Source organism: Henckelia pumila, unplaced genomic scaffold (assembly GCF_033568475.1).
Source record: "Henckelia pumila isolate YLH828 unplaced genomic scaffold, ASM3356847v2 CTG_461:::fragment_3, whole genome shotgun sequence".
NCBI lineage: Eukaryota > Viridiplantae > Streptophyta > Magnoliopsida > Lamiales > Gesneriaceae > Henckelia > Henckelia pumila.
Genome location: NW_027331831.1, coordinates 5,411,778 through 5,421,141, shown reverse-complemented (window position 1 = coordinate 5,421,141; position 9,364 = coordinate 5,411,778). Strand labels below are relative to the sequence as shown.

At 35.2% G+C, this 9,364-nt stretch overlaps 1 protein-coding gene across 2 annotated transcripts; it reads left to right on the top strand.

Moving 5' to 3' along the window:
- Window positions 1–309: 309 nt before the first annotated feature.
- LOC140871348 (1-deoxy-D-xylulose-5-phosphate synthase 1, chloroplastic) lies at window positions 310–7,669 on the top strand. 2 transcript variants are annotated; one of them, XM_073273817.1, is made up of 10 exons: window positions 310–559; window positions 1,540–1,662; window positions 1,758–1,922; window positions 2,380–2,524; window positions 2,721–2,989; window positions 3,390–3,672; window positions 3,979–4,274; window positions 4,723–5,001; window positions 5,564–5,848; window positions 7,293–7,669. In XM_073273817.1, the coding sequence occupies exons 1-10, from the start codon at window positions 557–559 to the stop codon at window positions 7,440–7,442; spliced, it is 1,998 nt and encodes a 665-aa protein (XP_073129918.1). In that variant the 5' UTR covers window positions 310–556; the 3' UTR covers window positions 7,443–7,669. The 2 variants fall into 2 exon arrangements, with proteins under 2 accessions (XP_073129918.1, XP_073129917.1); XM_073273816.1 differs by having other exon boundaries at window positions 310–724.
- The last annotated feature ends 1,695 nt before the right edge of the window (window positions 7,670–9,364 follow it).

Sequence of the window (9,364 nt, the reverse complement as noted above, 5' to 3'; positions counted from 1 at the left end):
TTTTTTTTATTATTATTATTATTGGATTTTGTATTGTAATAGTGATTGAAGTGAAAGATAATGAATAAGGGTAGAAGTGGCATTTTTAAATAAAATTTTTTCTCTCCATGAAATAGAAAATAAGTTTTAATGTAGTAGGTATTAAAATATAAGTTAATAATAAGTTTAGGTATTGATTTGAAATTTACCCTATATTAATAGAAGAGATGAAATTAATCCGCCTTTAACGGGTCGGATCTAATGGTCCGCCCCGAATCCTAAATCGAAAACAGAAAGCCTGCAAACTGTCATTCGTGGTGAGGCTATGCTGGCAGTATTGTCTTGCAGCCGTTCACATCTCAAGATTCTCAACTCTCTGTCAACAGTGAATCATCTCCCAGAATCTCTCTTCTCTCGCTAATTCTTGCTCTCAAGCCCTTTGGGTTTCAATGAAAAACTTGCTAGATCAATCGAATTTGAGATAAGTTTGATGTTGGCTCGAGCTTTTCTCTGCATTTGTTTGGAGTTCAATTGAGTTCGGTGAAGATTTAGCTGGTTCTTTCTTTCTGATTCCTCAATGGTAGGCGTTTCTTGTTATAACCCATCGAGGGTTAATGCCCATATCCGTAAAAATCCCAGATTTTTGTATCCCAAAGTGGAATTCTCTGATGTTAGTTTTCGTTTCATCACGGATCTTTCGAGATTGGATGCTTACCCAAGTTTAGCTTCTACTTCTAATTCCAAGGTTTTAGATTTTTCATTTACATCATTTCTTTTCACTAACATACCAGCATGCATCCTGTAAATGTCATCTTCGTTATAATATATGTCTTATTAGACATATATCATGTTTCATTAAATGCTTTTTATATTTATGAATTGTAAGCATTATAATTGCCTCATGTAATGTCTAAGATCCTTCATTAGTTCTCTCACAATGTCCGGTTTGTTATTTGGTTTAAGGGAATATTCTGTTTGGTGATGTTGTGCATAATGTACAAGCTTCTTGCAGCAAATCATTTTTGCATCAAAACGCCTTTGTTATACTAATTCATCAGTACTCGGTTTGTTATCATGCCAGTCTCACTTTAGGAGTCATTCGAGTGAGAGATTTATAATTTTGTTCAAGGATAATCTGTTGTGTCAAGGCATGATATGCGGGGTGACCTGAGGCATTTAAAAATAAGAGAAATTTCTCGAATTTTCGATTTTTCTGTTGGATCCTCCCTGACTGATTTTGTCAGTTACTAATAGATATTGCTGTCCTGAGATACTAGTTCCACCTTGTGTTGAATAAGATTATCCTGGACTTTGGATTCCTATCAATTCATTTTATTTGCTGTTCCTCATCGACTACCTTATTATTACTGTACTCTTGATAACATATAGATGAATTTAGCGCTTTCGTTTGTTTAAACCAAGCCTCTTCTGATGTTGCTTGCTGTTTTTATTCTCGACTTATATGTTTCCCCATCCAGAAAATGACAAAATTTTGGAACATATCCGTATTAGGAAAAAGAAACCACTTGCTAATTGTGAATTATGGCTTTGTTATTATAGGAATATGCTGGTCGTATACATTCTTTATCAAATGATAAGACTGGTTCTTCGAACGAGAAGGCGCCGACACCCCTACTCGATATGATTGAGAATCCCATGAAATTAAAATCTCTAACTTTAAAGGTTTGACAAACGTATAAATATTTTGTCTTTGACTTCTTTTAAGGCTTAGACTTAGAAGGTCAAGTTGTTTATATAATGAAAGATGCGACTTGCAGGAATTGAAACAATTAGCTGGTGAACTTCGATCAGAAATATCTTCCATGATGTCAAAAACTCAAAAACCTTTTAAAGCTAGTCTATCCGTTGCAGAACTAACAGTTGCTATTCATCATGTTTTTCATGCCCCTATAGACAAGATACTATGGGACATGGAGGACCATGTAAGATTCTTTTTCTTTTTTCTTGCCTTCAAATGTGAAAATAATTGATTTTGCACTTACTCCCGACATCCCACTTATTTAGACTGCATTTTCCTTTTCATCCGTCCAAATTATATAGTCCATTTTTCACATTTACTATTATTTTCCCTACTCTCTTACGAATTTATCTCTGTTAAATTAATGTCATTAACTCTTTTACATTTTTTTTATCATTAAAATTCATTAAATAAAAGCAAAATGAGAAATTGCTTTATAACATTTACCTTTCAAAACACTTTCTTAATCTGTGTGAAATGACACACAAGTCTAAATAAATGGGACGGGGGTAGTATTATTTTCCGTTAAGGTTAGACACCTATTTATCAGTATATGTACACGTGTATGCAAATAAAGATATGTGTGTGTATATATTTAGCAGATTGGTTCATCTAACATCTTGTGCTCCCGACTTAAACAGACGCACGCTCATAAGCTTCTCACAGGGCGGAGATCCCTCCAACCCAAAGTTAGGCAGGAAAATGGTTTTTATAATGATGCTTGTCAAAGTGACTTCGACCCTTTTGGAGTTGGCCATGGATGCAACAGTATCTCTTCTGGACTTGGTAGTGTCATTCGCCTTCTACTGACCCTGTCCCTTGAAACTCTAAAGGATTTCCATTTTCACGGTTCTTATTGTTGGATATCTTGAAATCTCATTCACTATTATGAGTAAACTGTCGAAGTATTTAAATGTCACTCACTAGAGTGCTAATAATATGATGAATCGAGCATTTATGCATTGATTCTATTTTCCTCAAGGAATGGCAGTGGCACGAGATATTAAAGGAAAAAGAGAACGTATAGTTACGGTGATAAGCAATGAAACAACCATGGCCGGTCAGGTTTATGAGGCCATGAGCAATGCAGGTTACTTGGATTCAAATATGATTGTAATATTAGTTGACAGTTATCATTCTTTACACCCAAAACTTGAGCGTGCCTCAGAAACTTCAATAAGCCCTTTGTCTAGTCTTATGAGTAAGCTGCAGTCAAGTAAATTTTTCAGGAGATGGAGAGAATTTGCTAAGGTATACATTATTTTCCCTTCTTATCAGGACTTTTTGAGTACGTTTTCTTCTCTTTGTGTTTAATAATTGTCCTTTTCACGTCACTTCAATATTTGAGGCTTGTTGATGGAGCGTAAAACCCAATTTCAAAAAGTTTGTTGCAACAAACAGTATTTTGCAGTGTTGGAGTCAGATCCGCCAGCAGGCTCTGGCTGGGGTTGTTGCCTCCCTCCATCTCAATTTTTCTACAAATTTATATATTTTATTATTTTTATGCATTAGACATACACCAAAATATGACTTCCCCGCCCTCTCCCCCAATCTTTTTTTCAAGTTTAGTTTTGACCACCTTAATTTTTGGCTCTATCCAGGGCTTCATCTCTTGGACCTTACAATCTCGAGTATTGTGTGATTTTTTCAGGCTCTAACAAAAAAGGTGGGTGGTGGAATGCATGAGTGGGCTGCCAAAATTGACGAATATGTACGTGGTATGATGGGTCCTCCTGGATCAACTCTATTTGAGGAGCTCGGTTTGTACTATATTGGCCCAATTGATGGCCACAACGTTGAAGATCTTGTATGTGTATTGCATGAAGTGGCATCTTTGGACTCGATGGGTCCTGTATTGGTTCACGTCATAACAAAGGAAGACTGCAAAGTAAAAGATAACCAGGAGAGTAAAATGTCGGAACAACATCATGAAGGTTCGATGCTTTCTTGGTTGTTTCTTCTAATGGTTTGGTTCTGCCATCACTTTAATGCTTGAAAATGGGGTTCCCAAGAAATAGTTTTTCAAAATTTCATCATAATTTTATTCTTAATCTGAATAAAGTGTGCAAAAATATGGAATTGTTTCCGTCTAAAGGTGTAAAAACTGTGATCTATGCTGTGAAGTGAAGAATCGAGATAATTTAAAAATATGCCTTCCATATTAACATTCTTATTGACTTGTGGATAACATTGTGATGAACTTTATTACTGAGGAAGAATTTAATAATGCTGTCAAGCAGGTTCCTTCAATAATGAAGTATTGTTACCAAGGAATTCTCGAACATGGACGTATAGCGATCACTTTGTAGAGGCTTTAATTACAGAGGCGGATCGAAATGATGATATAGTGGTTATTCATGCTGGGATGGGAATGGAAACAGCTTTTCAATCATTGAAAAATGAACTTGCAGACAGATTTTTCGATGTTGGCATGGCTGAGCAGCATGCAGTTACATTTGCAGCTGGTCTGTCACGTGGGGGATTGAAACCTTTTTGCATAATTTCATCAGCCTTCCTTCAGAGAGCATATGATCAGGTTCTCACCTAATGCTATTAGATTTTGAATGATTCAAAACTTAATGAATTTCCACGTAAACTTACGGGTTGTTGGGCATTTGGAATTAGTTACTGAGAAAATACATTGTGTCATCGAAACCGGTCCGGCCCCTTCAGTTTTCTTGCTGAAATTTTATTTTATTTTTTCAATGCCCATAGAAATTCAATTTCGCTAAATATTTCTAGAGTCCTTACTCATTTTTAATTTTTCCGAATTTTATTTAATTTTTTATAAATTTTTAAAACTTCCTAATATGTACTAGTTACTCAAAAGCGAAACTTAAATTGACAAGTTCTAAGCTTAGCATCATGTTGTTTATCCTTGCTTTTTTATCGTGTCTTAAATTGAGACATAAAGAGATATCCAAATGAAGGATATGATAGTATAGCCTAAGAATTCATTTTTACCCTCCTTCCAACTTGCTTAGGTGGTTCATGACATAGATCGGCAAAATATCCCAGTGCGTTTCGCAATCACAAGCGCAGGACTAGTGGGGTCTGAGGGTGCAACACATTCTGGGGCATTTGACATAACATTTATGTCGTGTTTACCAAACATGGTTGTGATGGCACCTTCTGATGAAATCGAACTCTCTCGTATGGTTTCAGCTTCTGTCCATATTAACGATAGGCCAGTTTGTTTTCGATATCCTAGAGGTGCCATTGCTCAGATGGAGCCCAATTCATACATCAATGATCCCATTGAGGTAATATTTTTGTACTGCTGTTTTCCTATAATTAACATGAAGACGAAATTTCCTTGTTAGTCATATAAATATGTACTTGTTATTCCTTCAAAAAATTTTCAGTTTATGATACTTCATTGATATCTCAGTTTTATGATTGGATACTAATTATACGATAAAACTAAAATTTTCCGTCAACTACAAATAACTTCACATTTTTTGGTTTGTTTTCTTACGAACATTTTAATATGAATGGTCGATTTCAATCTAGAAATTATATTTTACCAGTCACCATTAGTCCTTTATCCAAATGTTCTAAATTTAAATTTTTTTTGCGTAAAATCAGAGTATTTATTTTATTGATTGTTAGATAATAGAATTAGAGATCTCACAACTTCATGGTTGCATGACTAAAAGTAAAAAACTTTTCTAAGGTGATTCCCATCTATGCAGTGGATTTATTCATTTCATTCTACACTCTTACCTCCTAGGTTCCTACTTTATGTCTTTAAATCAGATCGAGTCTATATGGTGTATGTGCTGTTAATAGTCCTCGAAATCTAATCGCCCTTTTGGTTATTAGATTGGCAAAGGGAGAATACTCGTTGAGGGTAAACATATAGCTCTTCTTGGTTATGGTTCAATGGTGCAAAATTGCCTTAGAGCTCATTCTCTTCTTGCAAAACTTGGCATTGATGTTACCGTTGCTGATGCAAGATTCTGCAAACCACTTGATATAAATCTTGTGAGGACGTTATGCAAGAACCATAACTTCCTTATTACAGTCGAGGAGGGTTCTATCGGTGGATTTGGCGCACACGTTGCTCAATTCATTGCACTTGATGGGCTTCTTGATGTCGGAATTAAGGTGAACTTTTTGCATTTCATATATTATTTATGCCTGACACAATTTTTCTACTCTATTGGCATGACATTGGTTATAAGCTCGACTGGATTTTTTTCCATCGTAAAAGGCGTCAGTCATAAATATATCTTAATCTTAAAATATAAAAGTCCTAGTTTGATGTGCTAGAGATCGCTTCAAATCTCTTCTTTTTGAGACGGTTAGTGTTGGAATCGGTTTCCAAACAGATTTGTGCATCAAGTATTCAAGTTTGACCAAAATTTAAGTTAGTTGCTTGAGATGACCACTGAAATTTTTGATTAATTTAATTTATGTCGCAAGTAGATTATTGTAATACATTTAATTTCTCGAAATTGATGTCTAAAGAATGATATTTAAAATTAGTTAAAATGAAAACACTAGTTGGAAGTTTTCTAAAGCCCACGTAAGCTTGCTCGAAGTTTGCCGGAGCTCCTGCAAGGCTGTTGGAGGTTGCTAAAACATCGCAGTAGCACAATAGCAAGCAGCCAGTGCGGCCAGCCATTGGTGATGGTTGGTGGCAGGCCGCTGGTGGTGATAGTTGTTGTAAATGGTTAATTATGGTGTGAATCAATTAGATTGCGCCAAGTAAGTATGAATGGGCATATGTGAGGAAGGACATTTATCCGGTTAGCAGACACACTCATTCATCAAAAGACACATAGACACCCTGTGCTATATAATAGACTTAATGTCACACTGGATATAGTTGTGGATCGAGATCTATATACCAGTGCACAATAGCTCCACCACTCGTAGATTTTGTGTCTTTCCGGCGTCATTAAATATCTTGTATAGTGCAGTTCATAATTGAAGGTGTGGCTTAAATATTTAAGAGCCACTTATCGATGTCATCCAATAACATTATAGGATTGCTTGTAACAGGGGAGGTGTTTATGTAGACACATCATTTAGTAGCCTATATAGGGGTTGTCTATTCGTCTATTGGTGAATGGGTGTGCCTACTTCGTGGAGCACATCCCTCAACATTTACACTCATTGCCATGGCATACGCTGCATTTCTGCATGATGATGTAATTAATTACTTACAACAATAACCTCTGGCAACCCTTGTCGGAGCTTCTAACGAGCTTCAGTGAGATCTGGCAACCCTCTGGGTGCTTCAGCAAGTTCCAACAGACTTGAAGCAAGTGCTTTTAGTCATTTTTAACCATTTTTCATGTCACGTTTGGACATTAATTTCCTATCACCACGTGTTGGTTTCGAGATAAAACATACTAACATACTACCATGATCTACTTGTATGACGAATATGCAGTTAAACAACAGAGAACGCTGTATCAAGTGATGCGAATGATCCATAGCTTGTCCATCAGGGATCCATATAGATATATTTGAATTTGATGTCAAATATTGGTTCCTATTTGTTTATGTACCGATTTGCCTTACTTCTATTCATTTCTTGCAGTGGCGACCCATGACTCTGCCGGACAACTATATCGAGGGTGCATCACCAAATGACCAGCTTGCGATCGCTGGTCTCACGGGCAATCACATTGCTGCAACTGCATTGAATCTTCTGGGTCGAACTCGAGATGCTCTGCTCTTAATGTGTTAGTTGATATACAACTCTATAGGAGCATGGATAGGTGTTATACCTGGGTTAGGGACGAAACCAAGATTTTGATTTACCCCTCGTTCCAATGGGAGGGCGAAAAAATATTAAATGCGCGATACCAGACGTGTTGAACGATCCGCATGCACATATAAGTCTACTGTAAATTTGTAATACATCTTGTTTTACAATGGATTGTTCATAGACTTGCTATTCATTTAGTCAGCTAAAAGTAATTATAATAAAAAATTTATTCGCTTAAATTTAATAAGAACTACTCATCTGGCACACGTTTTGCGTGTGTAACACACGTATCTTTAAATTTTATTTTTAAATAATTGATTTTTAAAAATATATATATAAAAAAAAAAATTGGAACATAAAAGTTTAAAAAGTAAGAAGCAAATATAACGTGTAGTGGGGGGATTGGGGAGAAAAAATGGGTGAAAGTGGTCTTGGGATAATTCATTCCTAACACATAAAAGACCAAACAGTTATTTTAAGGCATAGGGCTATTATAATATAGAAAGATATACAGTGTGTGGATTTAAAAACAGGATAAATGCAAAAAATATTCGTTTTAATTTAAAAATAATAATAAAATGTCAGCACATGCAAAATAAAAAAAATAGAACACTCCCATCTTTTGGTTGGTTTATTGTTGTAGATTTTGAAATTATGCGTGTCCTATGGATTTCCTGTCATAAACCAGAACAATCCATCTTTTGGGAAAATTTCGAACCTACCCATGGTAGAGTCGTCAATTTGGGTTAGGCTCGCTGGGTTGGCTCGGCCCGCCACACAATTTAAGTGGGTTGGATTGAAATTTTTTCAACCCAACAAAAGGTGGGCCTAGATGGGCCAACCCGCCTAGGCTCGCGACCCGCGCGGGTTGGCTCGCCGTGGGCCTGGGTTGGCCCGCGGGCCTGAAAAATTAATAATTTATTTTTATTTTTATTGTTATATATGTATTTTTTAATAAAAGTTGTGATTTTTTTTGTATTAATTATTTTATATAAAATTTACACACATGAAATCAATAATTAAAATTTTTATTAATATGTTTCTATTAATATTTATTTATGAAATGATATTTATAATTAATTATAATATTTTTTATTTATTTTTATTTGTCGTGATCCAACCCGCGGGCCGGCCCGCCTAACCCGCAACCCACCTTGGGTTGGGCTGGGTTGAGGATTTTCAGCCCGCCAAGATGGTGGGTCGGCCCGCCATCGACCCGTCAAAAGGTGGGTTATTTGTGGGCCGGCCCGTCCCGCCGTGGGTTGGCCCGTTTGACAGCTCTACCCATAGGGTAATATATCTATATCTATATCTATATCTATATTTATACCTATTTAAAAGTGTGAATAATCTATATCTATATCTATCTATCTATACCTATTTAAAAGTGTGAATAAAAGATCAAAGTTTTACAATTGTGAACTAATAATTTTGTCCTTTTATTTACACTATAAATAAAACCATATAAAAATATATAGGGTTATAAAAGTAAAAACAACATTTTAGTTAGGGCATAAAATAAATCAATATTTCTATTATATGTAAAATCGATTATTATGATAAACGTTTTTAATTAATGACATTTAAAATTTAATCAAAAAGTTCAGGAACGAAAACATTATAAGCAAAAGGAAATAATTAGATTTTGAAAAACAATAAATTAAAAAGAAAAGAGAAATGTCCAACAAATACATCAATCATTAACGATAGTGACATACAAGTAATAGAAGACGATACATACCAGAATGTAGTTGAGAATGATGAAATTAGTGTTATTCTTGTAACTAAAACTTTTTAGTAATAAAAAAAGTATGTCCAACGAAAAAATAAATAATAACGATCGCAAAATATAAATGATTGATAGAAAAAGACATCATCACAAAAATTCTATTAAGATGGTG

Coding starts and splice junctions, on each gene's coding strand:
- LOC140871348 (XM_073273816.1), top strand. CDS start 557: ATGGTAGGCGTTTCTTGTTATAACCCATCGAGGGTTAATGCCCATATC. Junction 1,663..1,757: donor TAAAATCTCTAACTTTAAAG/GTTTGACAAACG, acceptor TGCGACTTGCAG/GAATTGAAACAATTAGCTGG. Junction 2,990..3,389: donor GATGGAGAGAATTTGCTAAG/GTATACATTATT, acceptor TGATTTTTTCAG/GCTCTAACAAAAAAGGTGGG.